Genomic DNA, 21,989 nt, shown 5'->3' with positions numbered 1-21,989 from the left:
AAACGATTTTAAGATAATGTTTCTCTTTTTCTGCATTCTGTTCTGCAATATATAAAAGCATTTATCTAACTTGGCGACATTACACATTGAATGAAGTATCAGTAAAACTCAACTTTGTTTGTAGTGAATACTTTGACTTTCCTTTATGCCGGAAGGGAGGGGAGGAGGGAGGAGACGGGATGACGAGGAGGGAGGGTCTAGCTAGCCTCCGTTTTGTTTGACAACAATTCAAACGTCAACAAGAAGTTATGTCTCCCGACATCGCTTAGAGCACCTTTAAATGTTCTGGGCTGAGCTCACTGAGGGGAGGAGCTAAGCTAATAGGGCAGATTCCGTCGCCAGTCGTGGGCGGGTCCTGTTCCAATGTGATGTCACATTGGAGTACATTCCTGATCAGCTCATTTTGAGACACGGTTTAAGATTTATGGAATAAAAATAACAAACGGAGTAGATGGATTTTTGTGTACACACACTGCAGAGACAATATGTTCAGAAACTATTTAAAAGTGAATTTTGCATGATAGGTCCCCTTTAAGAAATTAATACTTTTCTTCAGCAAGGGTACATTCAATTAATCAAAAAGACATTTACAATCTTACAATTATTTTACTTTTTAAATGTAAGCATCACAACTGTTTTTAACATAGATAATAATAAGAAATGTTTCTTGAGCAGCAAATCAGCATATTAGAATGATTTCTGAAGGATTGTGTGACATTGAAGACTGGAGAAATGGCTGCTGAAAATTCAGATTTACCATCACAGAAATAAATTAAAATATATTAGAAAACAAATACTGCAAATTGTAAAAAAAAAAATACTTCACAAGCTTAGTTTTTACTGTCAAATAAATGCAGCCTTGGTGAGAATTAGAGACTTCCTTAAAAAACATATCTTACAGACCCCAAACAAACAACCAAATCAAGCCAAATCAACCTGCAAATGGATTACTTCTCATTGGCTTCTCATTAAGGTATATAGAAGAAAGCATTTTAACATCAAAGCGCCTAATAACATGGCAGCTAACACCTCACAAACGTACATATACGCTTTGGCGCAAGCACACTGCTGCAGACTAGTGTGTGGGAAAGGTGTTTCGACTGTCATTAAAGTGCCATTAAAGTTCTTTTCCCATCTGACAGACAGCATGATCGTTCGATCACGTGTCCTCGTCTCTCATCATCATAAAGATGCTGTTTTGCAATGGAAAGGCAGTTTCAGAGCGCTGCCATCGACTCGGCTCTGGAAATAGCAGCATGATTGCAATAATCAGTTTGATTAGTATGGCCAGCCGCTGCGCACGCACTCCTGCAGTCATCTGTTCACACACACACACACACACACACACACACACACACACACACACACACACACACACACACACACACACACACACACACACACACACACACACACACACACGCGCATCCTGAGACGCCCAGCTGGGAGAAACGGATACAACGGTGAATGCGTGACCTTTGAACTTGCATTGATCACAAGTCTAGAGGCCGAAGAGTTTTTTTTTTTTTTCTCGTTCCTGCCGACAGTGCATGACGACCGTGTTGCCAAGGAGACGCCTGACTCACTGTGTGATAATGAGTGGCGTGGCAGGTGTGTGTGTGTGTGTGTGGGACAGGAGAGCACGTGTGAGGATAGGCTGAGCTAATAGCAGGCCACTTGAGATGGGTTACATAATGCTGTGACTGGTGCAGTACCTGCTCACACTCTTTTTCCAGCAGCCTGTGAGTGATAATCTCACAAACACAAACACACACACGCACTTCGATGTAAACCTGCAGTTGAAACTGCTGTGCTCAAAAAGTGTCAGAGCCAGGCTGTAGTGTTTTGCATTCAGTTACTGTTTCCTAACCCATCCTTACACGAGACAGAACAACACTGATGAAACTAAACAACTAAACTTGTCTCACTTAGTTATGCGTCCCCATGTCTCAACTCTCCCATCACAGCTTTAATAAGGGCCCTTGTGTTTGTAGCAACACACAGTAATTAGTTAATGTAGTACTATACTGTAGAACTCAATGTGTCATCAGCAGGGCTTCTGAGCATGCAGTATCCAGCAGAAAAGCTCTGTAGATTTCCACTGAACCCAATCATCAGTCTACTAATATGCCATTTTATAGGCCAGGCTGATAAACTGACCAACCTTTGGCCATTCTCAGATTATCAGCATCTGCCGCTAAAGCCTAGCCGATTAACAGTGTTTGCACTCCTTTCTGTCAGTACCAAGATCTACACATAATTTTTTTTTTTACATTTATATACACTACCGAAAAAGTCTGGGGTCAGTTAGATTTAAAAGAAAAAATATATATACTTTTAATCAGCAAGGATGCATTAAACTGATCAAAAGAGTCAAGACATGTATAATGTTACAAAAAATTATATTAATCAAAGCATCACGGTTTTCATAAAGAGCAAACTGTTTTCAACATTGATGTTTCTTGAGCACCAAATCGGCATATTAGAATGATTTCTAAAGAATCATGTGATGCTGAAAAGGAAAATTACATTTTAAAATATAGATTTTAAACTAATAATCAGTTGTTTTAAATAATAATAATATTTCACAGTATTACAGTTCTTACTGTATATTTTGATCAAATAAATGCAGCCTTGGTGAGCTATATAACAAATCTCTCCGACCCCAAACTTTTGAATGGTAGTGTATATTATGACACATGAACTCACATTCAAGAATTACTGTATGAATAGTAACCAAAAATGGTAAACAAATCAATCATGTTATATTTTAAACTCTTCAGAGCTCGCACACTCAGCTGTGAATGGGATTCCCTGCAGATGTATTCCTGCAAAACCTGTTCCAACTTCTCCATTTAAAAAAATACTGAATTATAATTAATTTTCATAAAAATATGCGTAAGTAGGCATCATTTTTAATTGTCTTGAATTGTAAAACCCATATTAATAGACTGCTGTAACTGTAAATTTACCCTTTAATAAACCTTTCTGAATTTTGCACACTACCATTAGTGCAGAAAACATGAAATTGCCATATAACACCACAGAGATTGTTCTCCTACCCTCCACGATAAACATTAGTCCCACTAAGCCCATTATTATAGAGAAAAAGCTTTAACGAAGGCTTTAATTACTACACTACTTTCAGTATGCTCTGTGAGATACCAGGAGCAAGAGAAGGTCACACACACAAACATAAACAAACAAATTAGAGCACACACACATCAAAAGACTTTAGGAATGCCATCAAGGGAGTCTTTCTCTTATTTTAAGGAAGTTCACGGTCTCCTTTAGCTGGCGTCAACTGAAAACAGTGCACAGAGATATAAACACACACAGTGTTTTCATGTTTTATGGGGACTTTTCATAGACATAATGATTTTTATACTGAACAATCTGTCTTCTATCCCCTTACACTAACCCTTCCCCTAAACCTATCCATCACAGAAAATTGTATGCAATTTTACATTTTCAGAAACATCACTTTTTATACATCACTGATTTATAAGCTGTTTTCCTCGTGGGGACAAAAAAATCCAATAACGTTTGACAGACACAAAGTGTCCAAATACATTTTAGGGGTCACTGTATCATGGTACCAACTGTGCCATGTATCACAACTGTGCCAGAGGACTAACCTTAATCATTTGGGCCACGTAGCTCTCGGGCCCTGTGTACTCGGTGGGGTCCTTCACCTTCACCAAGACCAGGAAGTACAAATAGTGCCACATGCTGTGCTCCGACTTGATGTGCTCCTCAAACGACACGGTCTTGTTATCAAACTTGTCTCTCTCAAGTCCTGAAAATGAGCAGATAAGAAGATAATGATTCTTCAAAGAAAAATAATTTGTTTATTCATGGTATTCCACTGTTTATAGTCACTATAAAACTTTCCCCCACATCTGTTCTTCTCTACCATGGTCTTTATGTCTTCTTCAGTGGAGTAAATGTCACCATGATCATAGTTGAATCCATCAAATAAAAAGGCCTGTCACAGACCTCATATAAAAATTCAAAGGCAGTCAGAGTAACTGAATGTGACAGGGCATGACATCTGCTTACAGCCGCACCACTGGCTAGTTCCAAGCCATTCGAAGATGTTTCGCTGGTGTGCAGATGTTGAAAATACCTGCGTTTAAAGCTATGATATTCTACACATTTGTAGCATTTTATTTTCTGCATTAAAATAGGCAACAAATGTTTTACTTGACAATTTTCAGACCCTCACTAAGAAATTTTGCAAACAAAAAACATTATTTATCACATATTTTACATTGTTGCCTTCTTTCCAGTCTTTTAGTAACTGTTTAGTTCCGGTCTCTTATAAAGACCTTCCTTCTGAAAAGCACAGTGTGCTCTGATTGGTCTGCTGGACCAGTGTGTTGTGATTGGCCAATTGCTTAGAGTGTGTTTCGTAAATGTCACACCTTTTACCATAACTGCAAGTTTCAATACACTAATAATGTAACTCAACTAGGCCGCGCACCTGTTTGTTCTTGTGTGTGTATGCCTTCGGCGGGAATTATTTAAATGTGGTATACTGTGACGTATACGTTCCTGGAAGATTTGCTGTCCCTTTGAATTGGACTTTGTGCTTTGTAGGTTTGTAGACCTTTTTCATGCTCAAACAGCAACATTACACACTAAAGAAAGTTGAAAATGTAATGGGTCCTCTTTAAGCTCCATCATAGCACTCAATTTATCCCAGGATTTCCACTTTGAGGTATAAAGAACAATTCATATAAATTTTACTGAAAGATCCAGTCATTTTGTAAGACACATATTTTCACGTTTTTAAAGACCACATGAACCCTGCTATTCATTTTCATTTTATTTCAGAAATTCTACAAAATATAGACACAAACATTGTTATGATTAGCTAACCTCCTGTTCATAATATGTTCCCTTTAAGAAAGACATACCACAAATGAAGCAGGTGGTCTTCAGAATTTCTTCCTTTCTCTGTTTCTCACTCCTCAGGTCAGCGAAGGTGTCAATGATCACACCAAAGATGAGGTTCAATACAATGATGATGACAATGAAGAAGAACAAGAGGTCGTACACGACACGTGCCGGGAACATGGGCTCCTGAGGAGCAACAGCGAGGGGGTTATAAATGAAGATTTTACTTTAGATGTTTCAGCTGTAAAAGTGAAATATTACAAAATAAGACCTAAATTCATTTATTTTTTTATCAAATTATTGATCAGTAGTTTTCATCCACAAAAAAGACTCAGACAGACCCTTTGAAGCAGCCATAACTGATTTTGCAACGCTTCAAAGAATATAGACAGATGCTCAGAGAGAGTGTAAAACGAATGCAGGGGTCTGTAAAAGCATGATGTACAGATGCCTGCATGGATTATACTGACAGTATTAGTGACGCCACGAAGGATTTATTGGTGTATCTCATGTCTGAATGTGTTGCGTTGATGATATTCTGTTCACCTCTTTGGAGAGCTTGCGCAGAACATCTGCGATTCCTCCCCCGTTTCTCAGCCCATGGTTCAGAACCGTAATGATGCACATCAGCAGGGTGTCACACACGCGTTCTGTGTCATCTTCATCCGCTTCTTCCACTGGGATGAACACACACACAAATATACAGACATAGATAACATAACAGTTTTAAACATATTCAAGAATATATATATATATTCTTTTATTTTTTCTACTTATCTATTCAGAAATAATTATTATATATTCAGGATTTTTACTTATTTACATATTCAATATTTTAAGTATTTCTGCAGGTTCATAAATATTTATTCAGGTTTATAACTATATATTCAGAATTTTTACTTACATTTTTATTTATATATTTAGACTTATAATTATGTATTCAGATGAATTACTTTATATTGAGGATCTTACTTATTTATATAATTCAGTTTATATTTGTATTATTATATTCACAACTATATTTTTACTTTTATTTTTTTTTATTTAGATTTATAATTTATAAGATATATTTCTTGAAATATTTACATTTTAAATTATGCATTTACATTTTTTTAATGATACAATTTAGTTATAACTTTTTAGAATTATTCATATTAATAAATAATAATAATCCAATTAATCAATCAATCATTCCATTTATTCATCTATCCATCACATGCAAATAACAGGGATTTTTACTTTTGGACCCCACTGTAATGTTTATACACAGTTTGAGAAGGCCATTAGGCTTTTAAAAGAAATTGTGCAGGAGCAGAGACTAAGAAAAGACACATCAACAAAGTAAGAAAGACAGGAAGAATGAAGAAATGAGCATGGAAAGGTAAGTAAGGAACACATGAGGGACACAGAGAGAGATGCGAGACAGTGAGGGAGAGGTCAAAGAAAGAAAGAGGGTGAGCGTGTGAGAGAAAGAGTGCGCACGTGTTGATATCTAGAAGCACAGGTGATCTTTAAAGACTCCCAGGGCAAAGCAGAACAAAGCAGCACATGAGTCATCTCCTCAACACACACACACACACACACACACACACACACACACACACACACACACACACACACACACACACACACACACTCTCTCTCTCTCTCTCTCTCTCACGGGTCATCTCAGCACCTTAACCTCTATAATAAATACACAGGACCAGCCTTTCACAAACATACACTTCAAAAAACCATAAACACACACGCACACACAAATCACACGACATGCCACCAGTAACGCAGTTTATGCTAGAACATTCAGCTTAAGGGTGAGACGGAGGTTAAATCAAAAGAGAAACTGCAGTGCTGCACAGTAAATGCTAAATTATTCTTGATGTCTTTCTCAATGCGACATTCAAACTACACAAATAAATCCTTGAGTCCAGGATTTTACAGTTTAAACAATACACAAGCACAGCTGTACAATGGAAGTCCCATTTGATGGGACATCAATATCGCAAACTGTGGTTCTAAAAAGTATCATTTAAGTAACACCTAAATCACTTTTAAAAATGCATGAATGTCATTACATTAGCCAAAAAATACACCAGACCAAGTGGCATCTGCAAAAATATTTCTCAGAACATCTAAAAAACATAAAGTGTCCAAATACATTTTCATTTCTCACAGTATTATTGTGTTATCATTTAAAAGCTTCTATTTGTGCAATGCTTTGCCAGAAAACTGTGCTCATGCGCCATTTCTTGAACTAAATGCCACTTGGTTTGACATTTTGCTGTCTATTTCAAGGACGTTCATACATTAAGTGTGGCCTGACTGTCCAGAAAGTCTTTCAGGGGCGTTGCCACTGTAAAAACAAATACAGAGGTGACTTACCATGTGAGAAAATACAGACTTACCATGGTGAGAACTAAAGGCGGAGTTGGAACAGGACTCACTCACACAGCTCATAGACTCCTTCACATTTGACCTCTCTAAAAAACAAACCAAACAAATATTGAGGTTTTTTTTGGTAAAAACATTCAAATCTGCATTCATAGCATGCGTTTGTGATCGATTAAATCACATCTAACATTAAAGTTTTTGTTTACATAATATATGTGCGTGTGTGTGTGCATATTTTATTATTTATACATATATACAGTATATATGAGTGTATATGTATATATACACAGACATGTACACACACACAGACATACATACACACACACACACACACACACACACACACACACACACACACACACACACACACACACACACACACACACACACACACACACTTATTATGTAAACAAAAACTTTTATGTTAGATGCGATTAAATCGATTTGACAGCACTCGTTTTTTTCACAATAGAAAAGCTTCATTAAATCATGTTTGTTGTGTTCCAGTGTATGCGTGTCCCTTTCCTGTCCCCAGTGCTTGTGCAGTGCTGCAGTGCACAGAGGAAGTGATTATATAAGGGAGTGTGGCCACTGCTGGGTTATGCAACAGGTGCCATGTGCTAGCAGGTCCTCTCCTATCTCAACAACGCTACATGGCCATGTGTTCATATAAACACACATACACGGAATATCTTCACCGTCACGCATCCACATGTACATACTGAATTCATCGCAGATGTGCTACTCTCACTAAAAGAGACATTTTACTGCCATTCATACCAAGTCATTTACATATACGATACGCAGGGTTGCACATTAGCACATGATAATGACTTCATCCATACTGAACATTTGGGAAATATGAAACGAAAGACCAAAACCACAAGTTCTATGCAATGTGCAGCTGGAAAGATAGGAGGCCATTACAGCAAAGAGCGTGACAGGGACATCATGTACACTTCATGCTTACTTAAAGAAGGGAGGCGGTCTATTTCCATAAGGAAGTCATCTTTAAAGAAGAGGAAGGCCACAATGGAAAAGAGGTAGACAAGGATGATAGCCAGAACAGCTGTGAGGAAGATGGAGCGGCCGTTCTTTGTCACACTCCTCATCACGTTTAGGAGCGTTTCCTCTCTACGCACAAGATCAAACAACTAGAGAAGAAGGAAAGAAAGAGGAATATTATAAAAACATGTTTCAAAAATAAATAATTTTAATTATTTTAAATTATCATTGTTCTGAAGTCAAAATAAATTATTACATTTGCATTAAATGAATTAAAATTGACAATATTTTAGAGCAATGTAAACTCATTTATTATTTAAAACGCTGTTCTTTTGAACTTTCTATTCATCAAAGAATCCTGGAAAAAAAAAGGTATCACGGTTTCCACAAAAATATTAAACAGCACAACTGTTAATAATGATAATAATTTCATTAGCACCAAATTAGCATATTAAAATGATTTCTGAAGGATCATGTGACACTAAAGACTGGAGTAATGATACTGACCATTTGCTTTGCCATCATAGGAATAATTTACATTTTAAAATATATTTAAAAAAGAAAACGTTTATTTCAAATTGTAATATTTCACAATATTACTGATTGTACTGTATTTTTGATCAAATAAATGCAGCCTTAGTGAACCTTTATAAACATTCAATAAAATCTGTGTATACAAAAACATTTGTTTTTTATTTCTTACTGTTAAAACTAGCACTGTCAATAGAATAAAATTAATTGTAACCAATCTCATAATTTCTGGCCAGTTTTTAGACTGTAATAGTAATGTGTTAAATGATTGTATTATCTATTTAATTAATATCCTAAGCTAACAACTTTGACAGCCATAAAAATACATTGAGATTTTTTTCTCTCAAAGGAAGCATCCCTGGACCCCACTTTAAAAACAATACAAAAAACAAAACAGAATTAAATCAATAATTTCATTTATTAAAAAAAATTATATTGCAAAAAGTGTGAAATCGTACCAGGATACTGTAGAAGAACTCATGCACGAACAGACCCAGCATGCACACGATGACGTAACCGACGTGCAGAAGGAAGAAGATGTCCATGATAACTGCTTTGTACCCTCGTGTGAACGTGCCCTGGTTTCCCACAAAACTAACCAGGAACACGATTTTATTCAGCAGCTGTGAGAAGACATTAGAAGATAATGCTACCCGACAGCAATAGATCCTTACAATCACATTAAAACATCCTTCAATACAAACACCTTTCACACATGGCAAAGAAAACGATAAATGCAAATAATATAATGCACCTAAACCATATAAATCATGCATAGTTGGGGAAAAATAGGCTTTTAATTAAATATCTTTTAAATGATAGGAAAATATTTCCATATCCTTTGTTGTTATCTTCGAAGTAAGTAAATACGGGCCTGTTTATACCTGGTCAGTGGTCATGCGTTTAAATTTTTCCTGATCAGATAGCTATCCAATCGTGAGGAGACCAGTTGTTAATGCCCTCTGAAACGCTTTCGAGATGGATATATATATATATATATATATATATATATATTCGATCACTCACACCACTTCAGGAGGTGGTATGAGACTCATTCCAGACGAAACTGGACAAGTGTAAATGCATCTGGCTATTGGGAGGCACATATGTAAATTTTACTCCTCCCAATTTTTTTTTTTAATAAACGTGTGAGCTTGTTATAAGCTACAGTCAATCTGATCAGTAAACATGCATGAAGTGACTAGGTGTAAACAGGCCTTAAGCCTTGAATTTAGAGCAAATTCATGTGTCACTTAGAAAGCTAGTACTTACTCAAACCCATGAGCAAGGTAAAGAAAATATATACGGTCTGCACTTGCAGCGAGGATAAACGTGGTTTGTGGCGACTACTAGGAAGATGTGGCGAGTGGCATCTACTGTAGTATCCCAGACTTCTAGAATCTGTTTCAGCACATGTCTCTGTTGGTCCTTCATGTGGTGCCATAATGGCTGAGGAGACGCCAGCTTAAACAGACGCAAACAGACTGACACAACAGAGGGACGTGTCAGCAGTTTGAAGGCTGGAGCTCCATTTGGCTGAGAGGGAGGCATGAAATCACTCTCATTTTTTATCTGAACGCACATCAAGCACATCAGCCGCTTCTGTCATCATACATGTAACTGACACTGATGCAAAATGGCAACGCTAGATCCTCTGCTGACATCTTTCATATTTAGCCAGATATCGAGCGGCTTTTTGTAATTAATAGGTATTAACGATTAATCAGCGGACATGAGGTGTTAGTGGATGGTCTATTTTAATAGAAGTTCGGTTGGTTTATAAATGAAAAAAACACTTTGACACTTAATCAGTTCACGGACGCTGAATGCTGACGGGCTAAATGAAGCGTGAATGGTTTGTAATGAATTTGCCTTACGTTGGCGGCCCCCAGAAGCAGCAGTGTGGGTCCTAAGCCCAGCGTGTATATAGAGCGGAAGATGACGGTGACCAGGAACGCCAGGATACCTCCACGCCGTGGAAGAACAAACAATGTGAAGGTGCTCACGACCACTGCCACCCAAAGCAATACCGACAAGAATGGAGGCAAGATACCTAACAGACAAAACAATGAATTGCATGAAGATAAAACAATATCATTATGACGTAATGACCCTTAGAATTTGTACAAATTAAAATAAACTGATTTCAGTGTTTTCCATTTAAATTTTTCTGGATCCCATTTTAATGGTTTAAAGGATAATTTTAATAATTTATTAAAATTTTAACAACAAGGATGCCATTTGAAATGTGCTGTATTTTTTCAGAAATTCCATTTAAAAAAATGTTTTATCAAAAACTGCGGTAATCAAAGTAACCTTTTTTGCAAACAAAGTGCTGCACAACAGAGGTTTGCAATTAAAGAGGTTTCATTTAAAACATGGATGAAAAACAGTGATATACTTTTAAAATAATGTTTTGAAAACTTTTTATTATTATTATTATTGTAATTAGTACTTTAAGAAGTACATTCTACTGTACAATATATAATTCTGTCATAATTTGTTCAAGTTAAACCAAAACTTTATTTTAGCAGTTTGTATTAAAGAGCTTAGTTTTTATTAAATGAAAAGGTGAAATGCTGGATTAAGTGACTCTCAGAGCAGCTCTAGAGAAGTTTATATGAAACTTCACAAAAACACTACGTTGTGTACTTGAGTATGTGTAGCAGATTAAACTGTGCCGCTAATTCACACAGAGACACACAGAACATGCAAAATTCATATCTAAATTTAATATTCACAGACACTAGTCCATATACGATTTGATGTGTACTTTTGATTTATTTATCCAATTTTTGCTAAATTCAGTAACATTCCATGTTATACAGTCAATTGCATTTTTATGAATAGATTCCGTTTGTGTTTCGTGCCACGGAAATCATAGGGCCATAATTATGCAACTTTTTAGATATCAAGAATCAAAGCCGTACCTTCATCTCCATCATCTCCAAATGGGTAGAAAAGAGCCACAGCCAAGTTGATCAACACAGCCAAGTTAAAGGAGATACTACCCCATAGAGATATATGTTTTGACACCCAGAAAAGTGGTGCATTATCTGCAAACACACACCAATACATCAGTATAATAACTCTGGCACAGACTCGAACTTGTGATAAATTGTTACATTTGAGCAAAGTAAAAACAACCCACTTCTTATTTTCTTCTGCCACCTCATCTCATTGTAGAGGTCATCAAACTGCTGGAAGAAGTCGTTGACCTTGCTGCCCTGGTCGTCTCGCTCTGTGGTGGTGAATACTCGCACTTTTGATTCTTCTGTTAAGTACTCACAGATGTTGGGCACAGGAAACACGATCTGCTCCATTGTGCGATCATGACGAACAATCTAAAAAAAAAAAAAAAAAAAAAAAACGTTTTTTTTTTTTTTTGGGAAGATCAGTAATAAATCATGTTTAAATAATACACTTTGACTTAAATTTCTGATAAAAGCAACGATATGTAAATAGGTCATCAAATGTGTCATAATAAAGTTACAGAAAAGCCATTCAATTTAGTAGTTATCTTAAAACTCTCAAATTGTCGTACCTCTATCTGAGCTGTGTGGTTGGCGTAGTATCTGAGCGCTGTCTCTCCCTCGATGCTGGGGTCTAGGCCAGGTTTCAAATTCTGCTGGAGGTTTTTATTGTGGCGTGCCAACTGATCATAAAACAACACTTCAGTCAACACAACAGATTCAGAAACAACAGTTCCATATCAGGATGATTCTTCAAATATGTGGAATTTGTCTTACAAGTTTAAATTTGTTATTAGTTTTTGTCTACTAATAATGTCCATCAGTGGACATACATCCTGTGCAGGTGAATTCTGTCATTTTTGCTTAAAAACATGAACATTCCACCACAGTTTCATTTTCACCTTACATCAAATTATGCGTTACATTTTATAACATTGTTTAATGAAAATGACGAATGTGGAAATGACATTTTTGTAATAAACTGCTAGCACATTTTTGTCTTGCTAAATTTAATTTCATAGCTAGAATTTTATGTATGCCAATACACAATTATTAAGTAAAAGCAAAATGGACAAGAACAGTAGCAAGATACCTAACATACAAAACAAAATTCATCCAAATATTGTGAATAACAACATTTTGTGGTGAACTAGCCCTTTAAATAATTATTATGCAACTAATTGAATTTAACTAATTGTAATTTTTAATTTTTTGTAATTTGCATATTTTTAAAAACTTTTTGCATAACTAAATAAAAATTCCAACATGATTGAAAATGATGGACAATCAAAAAAAAGAAGAGTGTTTTCAAGTGATATTTATCTTTTTTTCGTAAAAGTTTGTAAAAAAAATGTTTGATGTGGTGGAAATAATGCTACAACTGAGGGAGTCATAATGTGTGTAAAAAAAACACGTGTATATATATATACACACACACACACACACACAAAAAAAAAAAAAAAAATATATATATATATATATATATATATATATATATATATATGCTATTAATTTTTGTATATAAATATATATATATAATTTTCACAAAATAAATATTGAAATGGTTTATTTTATTTAGATGTAGATTTAGATGTAATAACTCATAACTCATTACTTATAATGGATTTTCTTAGTTTAAAATTTAAAGTCTGACTGAGACAATGGTACATCAACAAAATCTAAACATTTGAAAAATAGCAAAAACAAAAAAGAGAAAAAAATGCTACAATTTGTTAGTTTTAATAAAAGTCAGCCTCTGAGACAAAGTGCTTGAAGTTGCAGGAACACCATTAATCTATTAGTGACACATTGGAGATTTGGCTGACAGCAAATCACATTAGCGATTTAGAAGTTTCATAATGCCAATGCAACCACTGGTTGCAATTCATTAGTCAATTCAGTCAATTCATAAGAGGTCAGGACTGATCAACCGGATTACTTCAAAATCAAAACATTTTAAGATCAGCCCAAGCCGAAGAACTCTGATGTTCATCTTTATGACTGAATACCCACAGTGATGTGGCCAAGATTCCTTAGTGAGACAACAGCATGCAGAGACAACCTAATCAAAAACAGCGCTCTGAAAATCATTTCCAACAGATGACGGGATCAAAGGGCAACGAATGATCAATATCACTCTGCAAGATCCAAGCAATTCATTTAAGTAAAGAACCATCTCCTTAAAAAACAAGGTAGTTTATACATAAAGAAGGCTGCTCAGTCTATTGAAGTAACCAGTCTTTCTAAAAAGGCAGACGGTCACTCTGTAACCTCAAACAAGGACAAGTCCTTGAGACAAACAAGCAATCATTCCACACCCTCCTTTCCTTCATCGCATAATGGCCTTAACGCGGTAAATAGGAGCGAGGGATTTACATGCTTGTTTTCGTACGCGCTGAAAGAACACAAAAGATGTGCGCATTGAGACGCTAAGAAGGTGAAATCACTTCGTCTCCTCACTGAGGTCTAAGCCAAAAATGTTTACAGTGTTCTTTTCATTTCAGATCAAAGCTACAGTAACATCAGGAATAGGTTTATAAGAGCTGGAAGAGAGCAAGACACGCAATTGAGAGCTAAACTGACAGCAAATAATGTCATTTACTTTGTCATGTTCCCAGTAAACACAGGAGGATCTTGTATTTGGCAGTTGTTTTTCAGCACTGTAGCTAACAAAAAAAAACACGCCAACAATGCTGAGCAAACAAAAAGAAATTGAAACCACAATGGGAAAAAAGGACATGGGAATGTTCTTTGTCAAAACCGTTTACAGTATCACTATTCAATTTAACTTCCTGAGGAACAAAGTAAATTTACACACATTTCTGTGACAATCAAAGAATGTTTACAGAGCGTTCTCTCATGAACATAAGTTCACATCAATTCAAACAATTGCCTTGTTGAATAAACTTTTTAAAAATTTCCATTTTTAATTGTGGCCAAAACTGACATTTCAAACCATCCGCCCCCCAGCTCACTTAGGGGAGCGAATAGGTTAGATTCTGTCACCAGTCTTGGGACCACCAGTCTTTACGTCACAATGTGTAGAAAATGCGAACAACTCATTTTAATACACTGTTTATGATTTATAGGGAATATAAAAAAAAGGAGTAGGTGGATTTTCACCATTATGGTTGTGTACAAAAAAGTTAATGTTGCATATTAGGTCCCCTTTAAAGTAATTTCTGTTTATTTCTTTCTCAGTGTCTGTGAAATTTGAAAATAAGGGATTATTCCTTTCCTTTGACTCCCTCTCCTTCTTTCTCCGCTCGACTATTATGTCCTCAGGCCCTGCTTGTTTTCTAATAGTGATAATTTACACAGGGAAATGAGACTGACAAACATTGTGCAAATGGTCCAAGTGAAGTAGAATCTCCCCAACTAGATCATATAGCCATATGCCAGTGTTTCTCAAACCAATGTCCATCTAAAATAGCCACAGGGTCTGCGTAAAAGTCCTGAATTTTAAACAAAAATATCACTGAAAACTATGGCAAGAGTTTGCCATAACATACACTCACCTAAAGGATTATTAGGAACACCATACTAATACTGTGTTTGACCCCCTTTCGCCTTCAGAACTGCCTTAATTCTACGTGGCATTGATTCAACAAGGTGCTGAAAGCATTCTTTAGAAATGTTGGCCCATATTGATAGGATAGCATCTTGCAGTTGATGGAGATTTGTGGGATGCACATCCAGGGCATGAAGCTCCCGTTCCACCACATCCCAAAAATGCTCTATTGGGTTGAGATCTGGTGACTGTGGGGGCCATTTTAGTACAGTGAACTCATTGTCATGTTCAAGAAACCAATTTGAAATGATTCGAGCTTTGTGACATGGTGCATTATCCTGCTGGAAGTAGCCATCAGAGGATGGGTACATGGTGGTCATAAAGGGATGGACATGGTCAGAAACAATGCGCAGGTAGGCCGTGGCATTTAAATGATGCCCAATTGGCACTAAGGGGCCTAAAGTGTGCCAAGAAAACATCCCCCACACCATTACACCACCACCACCAGCCTGCACAGTGGTAACAAGGCATGATGGATCCATGTTCTCATTCTGTTTACGCCAAATTCTGACTCTACCATCTGAATGTCTCAACAGAAATCGAGACTCATCAGACCAGGCAACATTTTTCCAGTCTTCAACTGTCCAATTTTGGTGAGCTCGTGCAAATTGTAGCCTTTTTCCTATTTGTAGTGGAGATGAGTGGTACCCGGTGGGGTCTTCTGCTGTTGTAGCCCATCCGCCTCAAGGTTGTGCGTGTTGTGGCTTCACAAATGCTTTGCTGCATACCTCGGTTGTAACGAGTGGTTATTTCAGTCAAAGTTGCTCTTCTATCAGCTTGAATCAGTGGGCCCATTCTCCTCTGACCTCTAGCATCAACAAGGCATTTTCGCCCACAGGACTGCCGCATACTGGATGTTTTTCCCTTTTCACACCATTCTTTGTAAACCCTAGAAATGGTTGTGCGTGAAAATCCCAGTAACTGAGCAGATTGTGAAATACTCAGACCGGCCCGTCTGGCACCAACAACCATGCCACGCTCAAAATTGCTTAAATCACCTTTCTTTCCCATTCTGACATTCAGTTTGGAGTTCAGGAGATTGTCTTGACCAGGACCACACCCCTAAATGCATTGAAGCAACTGCCATGTGATTGGTTGATTAGATAATTGCATTAATGAGAAATTGAACAGGTGTTCCTAATAATCCTTTAGGTGAGTGTATATTATTCCAGCAAAGCTAACAGTGAGAGAACTATACATACTTGTACTAGAGTTCTCTCTCATCGTTTGTGTAATGTGATTTGTGTTTGAAAAAACAGAGATAGATGAACACCTGAAGTTATGTCATTATGAAAGCAGCCAGTTAGACAGATATAAACTGTCTGGCAGATGGCTGAGACTGTGGAAGTGAAAGAGAAGATTGAAACTGAGAAATGCACAACTTGATTGAGAATTTCCTCACAAGAGGCCTTAAAGGGTTAGTTCACCCAAAAATTAAAACTCTGTCATTAATTACTCGAAAATGACACAAATTAAGGTATTTTTAATGAAATCTGAGAGCTTTCTGTCCCTCCACATTTTAGCCCACATTTTCTGAAGTGACTCGATCCCTTTATATGATGAACAGATTGAATTTAGGCTTTTATTCACATATAAGTGGTAGTTGCGTAGCTGTCAATGGAGGGACAGAAAGCTCTCAGATTTCATCAAAAAGATCCTCATTTTGTGTTCCAAAGATGAACGAAAGTCTTACGGGATTGGAACAACATGAAGGTGAGTAATTAATGAAAACATTTTTGAGTGAACTATCCCTTTAACCCTTCTTCAGAGGGATTTTTTGATTTTTCTGAAAAGCATCTTGAACTACTTGCAAACTTTCAATATCACTATCTAATCCTCCGTTATCTTCAGTAGGTTTGTAATTTTAAAAGATATTGCAGTGTGTTCTATCACTAAATGTTATATTGTGTCACATTCGATAGCGTTTCCCAACCTTTTCATTATGCTCAAGTACCCTTAATCTGCACCAATCAATGCTATTAACCCTGATTAGTTATCATAGGTTTAACAAAGCAAAATGTAAGTCTTTCTACTGTAAGTACCCCTGATGTAAACACAGACCTGCTTGGTAGCTCACATTAAACATCTAAATCTTACCTGATGGGCCAGGATGAAGATGTTGTGGCCAACATCTTTAGGTTTGATCTGATCTGATGTCTCTTGATCAATCTCACTCTCTTCTCCTTGAACGTAAGCCTCCTTCATCACATCAACCTGTAGATGTGACATCAGAACATTACTGCATTTATAGCACAGAACAGACATGTTTTGGCCGATAAAAGATGATCTAAAGCATATTTATTGAATGCACATGCACAACTGATTAGCTCACCAGTTCATTGGGTCTCATCTTGTACAGGATCTTCTCCGCATTCTCGCTGTCATGACGACTCTCCATGATGGCCAAGAGAAGTTTAGATGCATTGTTCTGATAGTTAATTGTAAAGAAAAGAGCCTTTTAAAAATAAATGACTGTGAAGTTAAGAATATTCACACATTTTTCTCCTGGAGCTAAAAGTGCAGATGTTTTTACATGCCAAATCAAAAATTTGCAATGCTTCAAAACAATTTGCTCTCTGTAAAATTGTATTATACATCAATTGCCTCCTTATTCAAACTACGTGATTAACTGCAAACAAACAAGTACCTTCAGCTCCAGTACAAGGTCAAGTCGGTTCTTTCCCAACGGATCAATTGGATTCACAATGAGCGCGATGATGATGTCAATGCCGTTTGACTCATGCCTTGCTATGCATGACTGCGGAGGAGGAAATACACAATCTAAGATACCAAACTATTATTTATAAAGTCTTAGACATGTAGAAAAGACTTATTTTTGAATCTTTAATAAAGCTAGAAATAAATACATTTTGGTACCAAATCTAACACTTGGACTTCTCCCCATTATCCAATGAAGATGATGTTTCAATCCATACCTGGTTTTCATGGCAAGGACCCTGGCAGTACTCAGTGATGGTCTCAAGCGTCTGTATGACCAGGTCTACGTTCCTCTCATTAATGTAGAGCCCCAGCAGCCCCAGTCCTCCCGTTGTGCTGCCACAGATACAGTCAAGAAACTGCAACGTCTCACACACCAGGTTATAATTGGTTTTGTTGCTCTGATCTCGCAGAAAGTTCTGTATACAAGAGAACAGAAAGATTTTGATTAATAACTCAAGTCGAGTCCTGAGTGGCAGTAATTAGTATCTCAGTTCAGACAGACTCGTCCATAACTAGGTCAGGGGTCCCTTGAGATGTTTATCTGCACAACAAAATTTTTTTTTTGTTCTCACAATGGAAAAGCACTAATTTAAAGCCCTATGATTTTTGACACTGTAAAGGCAGCATTGCTGGTTTTCACTTCTAAGCACACTGGAATGGTTTACAGTCAAACAAACTAAGGCTGAGAAAAATTGGACGAATAAAAATTATAGAAGATTTGTATCACCCACCTGCAAGTGCCTGTTATGATTCTCACAGAGCAGCTGAAGGAAGCGAAGGATTGGTTTCATGATTGTGATGGCCTGGCTCATCTGAGTCTCCTCCACCACCTCCTCCATCCCGTCCTGTCCCGACCCCATCGGCTCCATCTCGGGGTCCAGATCCCGGCGAAAGATGCTGTAGGCCTTTGAGGTGACCGAGGAGGCATCTTTAAGCTGACCCCGCATCTCTTCTCTGAGGTGTAAGGAGTCTCGAACTTCATAAGAGAAGAAAGAACGAACTTCTGATTATTAAATTGTTACGTAATCAGTTTTATTTAGTATTCATCAATATCTTGAATTAGCTTTTATTTTTATATTTAATTTTTTTTGTTTAAGTTTTTTAACTAAATTTAAGTGATTTTTTATCAGTTATATTACTTTTAGGTATTTTTTACAAATATATTTCTATTTAGCTTTCATTTATATTTGTTTTAGTTGTATTTTTTTATTAATTGTTGCAGATTATTTAGTTTCAGTTATTAGCCAAGGAAACATTTCAAGTTTAAGTTAAGTATTTCATTAAATATTTATATTTTATTTCAGCTGTATTTCAATAACTGAAAATTATTTTTAATTTTTAATCTTTTTTAGTTAACTATAACAACATTGAATGGGATGTAATATTAAAGAACATTTGCAAAACATTATTCAAAGGTCAATTCAAATTCAAAATCTGTCATCCATACTAGGTACTGTACCTGGAAGTACTTTTGATAAAATATATTTATTAATATCACAACATCAAGCAATATATCACACAATCAAGAGCTGTCATTCGGTCATAAGCATAAAGCCACAGGTTGATATTTATTGGTATTACTTTTATATTATAGTTCAATCAGGTTGTTATAGAATATTTAACAACTTAAACTCAGAGACAATATTACAAGCTATAACAAATATTTTCAAATAAAACCAGACACAATCTGATGAATCAGTACTACTGAATGATTTGCTTAAGCAAATGAATCACTCAATCATGAGTGAATCAGTGTTTAAACAAATCGGTTGAGGAACTGACTTAGTGATTGATTCACTCAATGACAAGTCTCTTGTTGACCTAGTGCATAACAATGAATTTTAAGTCCCAAAACTAAGTGCAAATCCTTAAACGTAAAAACTTTACATGCAAATGTGAAATGTTAAACTTGATAACTGAAAACCCGATATTGATAGACTTAGCCCCCCTTAATGTCTATAGTGGCAAGAAATAGCCAACAATGTATTTATATCTTCAATAAATGACAAATTCTTGCAGGATATACTGATTGAGTTCTCTTCAGCATGCTAGATAATTGATATACCAATTCAAAGTCATCCATACTAAGTCGTAGGGACTCCTTTTGAAAGGAATAGATATTTTTTGTTGTTTTTGGATACATATTAAGGCACATTTGAATATTATTATTCAAAACTTAATTGCCATGTAACTGTCAACAACATTTCTCCTTATCAAACAATCATGTCTTGTGCACTACCCCGTTCGACTAGGCGAATTTGATATCTTTCCTCTCTCGATGAGAAGTGTTAAATAAAACCCTGCTTTTTAACAGCAGGCCTTTGATAAAGTGCCAGCTACCCCTCACATGACCTCATGTGACAGGATATGGAGCACAGCAGTTGAAATGGGGACAGATACTATTCATATGCCTGACTATCCCTTCATTTACGCTGCCTCAGGCCTGAACTGCAATCACATGGTTAGCTTTGCATTAAGGCACACTTGTTTGTGATAAACAGGCTTTTCACAGGACCAATGACATACTTCTAGTTCAGACATAGCACATCATTTAGAGAGTCTAGGTCATTCTTTTTAGGTCTAAACATGATAAAGCAGAACACTGCAATTAGGACACATCTCTATTTTCAGCAAGAGACTAAAACTGAAAATGACATTTTGAAAAACGGCCGAAAATATATGCCTCCCCGCCCCTCAGTGTTCAGTGCTCAAGTTTCACTCTCGCTCTAGCCGTTGTCACTGCGAGTTGTGACGCTCTGCTCGATATTCCGCTCTATGCATGTGCAAAGCTCAGTTGCTTACGGCCCACCCATGTACCGCTCATTCTCATTGGAAAAGCAACGACTGCTCAAACAATGCGCCAACATGAAATTTCTATGAAGTAGTAGGTCTATACTTGTTTCTGACTGCAATAGCCCTAATATGCTGTAAGATGGTGTGGTATAGCCATGCTGGGAAACACTGGGAAAACGACGTTAGCCTCTCGTTCACTGATCTGCTCACATGCTCTGATAATAAAAGCTTTGTAGGACTTTATATTATTTGAATAATTGGTAAAAAAAATAAATCTGTTAAATCTGATTCTGTTGCATAGAACCAAATATAGAATAATACATTGATATTTAATATTAATATATATTCTGTCCAATTATAGTGTTACTTTCAACAAAAGTGTGGTTATTTTATTGTATTAGCTTGTATTTTTTAAATTCAGTATCATTATAAAGTATAATATTAATACACTTATACAAAAAAGCTAATTTAAAATAAAAAATTAATCCTTTTTAAAAAGCATTTTCAGTTTTCAGCCAAGAGCATCCAGAATTTTCATTCAGACCATTTATCAACCTTGTATTGAAATAAATAAATCTGTTATCCATGGCAAATCTTTAGATCTACTGAATTATCTCTGAACTCATTTACAGTATTTCAGTATGAAGCATGAACTTCTGAAAACATACAAAGAAACATTCCCGAATCAATCTCAAAATGAAAATAGAAGAAAAAAAAAGAAGAAAAAAATATATAATAAGAAAATAAAGAAATAAATGTATAAATAAATAACTTCCTTGATTTCCTTAAAGTAAAATATTATTATACTGTTCTGTTAATTTTGGGGTGAAATATGACCCAACATTTCATACTTTTCATCATATTCACCTTCCGTGGTCTTAAAAAAACATTTTTCTAATGAAAGAAAGTGGAAGTACACCTTTCTTATATCTGATTCCAGAGCCTTCTCCTTCCTCTTCTCTCTTCCTGCAGCTGAGCTCAAACATGTTGACTGACACACTAGAGCGGATCTCTTTCTGAGCCTGCTCCATCCGGTCATAGAAGACCTTGAAGAACTTCTCAGACTTCTTCTGCTTGTGCAGTTGATGGAAGAAAGAGTTCTGCAG

The 21,989-nt window shown here is 36.3% G+C and overlaps 1 protein-coding gene across 1 annotated transcript in view; it reads right to left on the bottom strand.

Moving 5' to 3' along the window:
• The window catches only part of itpr2 (inositol 1,4,5-trisphosphate receptor, type 2), an 89,820-nt gene that overhangs the window by 8,422 nt on the left and 59,409 nt on the right, over window positions 1-21,989 (bottom strand). Inside the window, exons 40-55 of the mRNA XM_084408564.1 lie at window positions 21,803-21,983; window positions 18,822-19,066; window positions 18,306-18,506; window positions 18,017-18,127; window positions 17,702-17,797; window positions 17,467-17,583; window positions 12,371-12,481; window positions 11,978-12,170; window positions 11,757-11,882; window positions 10,704-10,879; window positions 9,285-9,449; window positions 8,261-8,444; window positions 7,305-7,379; window positions 5,449-5,579; window positions 4,923-5,088; window positions 3,639-3,799 (exon numbers count right to left, since the gene is read on the bottom strand). Coding sequence (XP_084264690.1) covers window positions 3,639-3,799; window positions 4,923-5,088; window positions 5,449-5,579; window positions 7,305-7,379; window positions 8,261-8,444; window positions 9,285-9,449; window positions 10,704-10,879; window positions 11,757-11,882; window positions 11,978-12,170; window positions 12,371-12,481; window positions 17,467-17,583; window positions 17,702-17,797; window positions 18,017-18,127; window positions 18,306-18,506; window positions 18,822-19,066; window positions 21,803-21,983 — 2,439 coding nt within the window. The remainder of the gene's footprint in view (window positions 1-3,638; window positions 3,800-4,922; window positions 5,089-5,448; window positions 5,580-7,304; window positions 7,380-8,260; window positions 8,445-9,284; window positions 9,450-10,703; window positions 10,880-11,756; window positions 11,883-11,977; window positions 12,171-12,370; window positions 12,482-17,466; window positions 17,584-17,701; window positions 17,798-18,016; window positions 18,128-18,305; window positions 18,507-18,821; window positions 19,067-21,802; window positions 21,984-21,989) is intronic.

Source organism: Rutilus rutilus (assembly GCF_951802725.1).
Source record: "Rutilus rutilus genome assembly, chromosome: 5".
Lineage (NCBI taxonomy): Eukaryota > Metazoa > Chordata > Actinopteri > Cypriniformes > Leuciscidae > Rutilus > Rutilus rutilus.
This window is presented reverse-complemented; position numbering and strand designations above follow the sequence as displayed.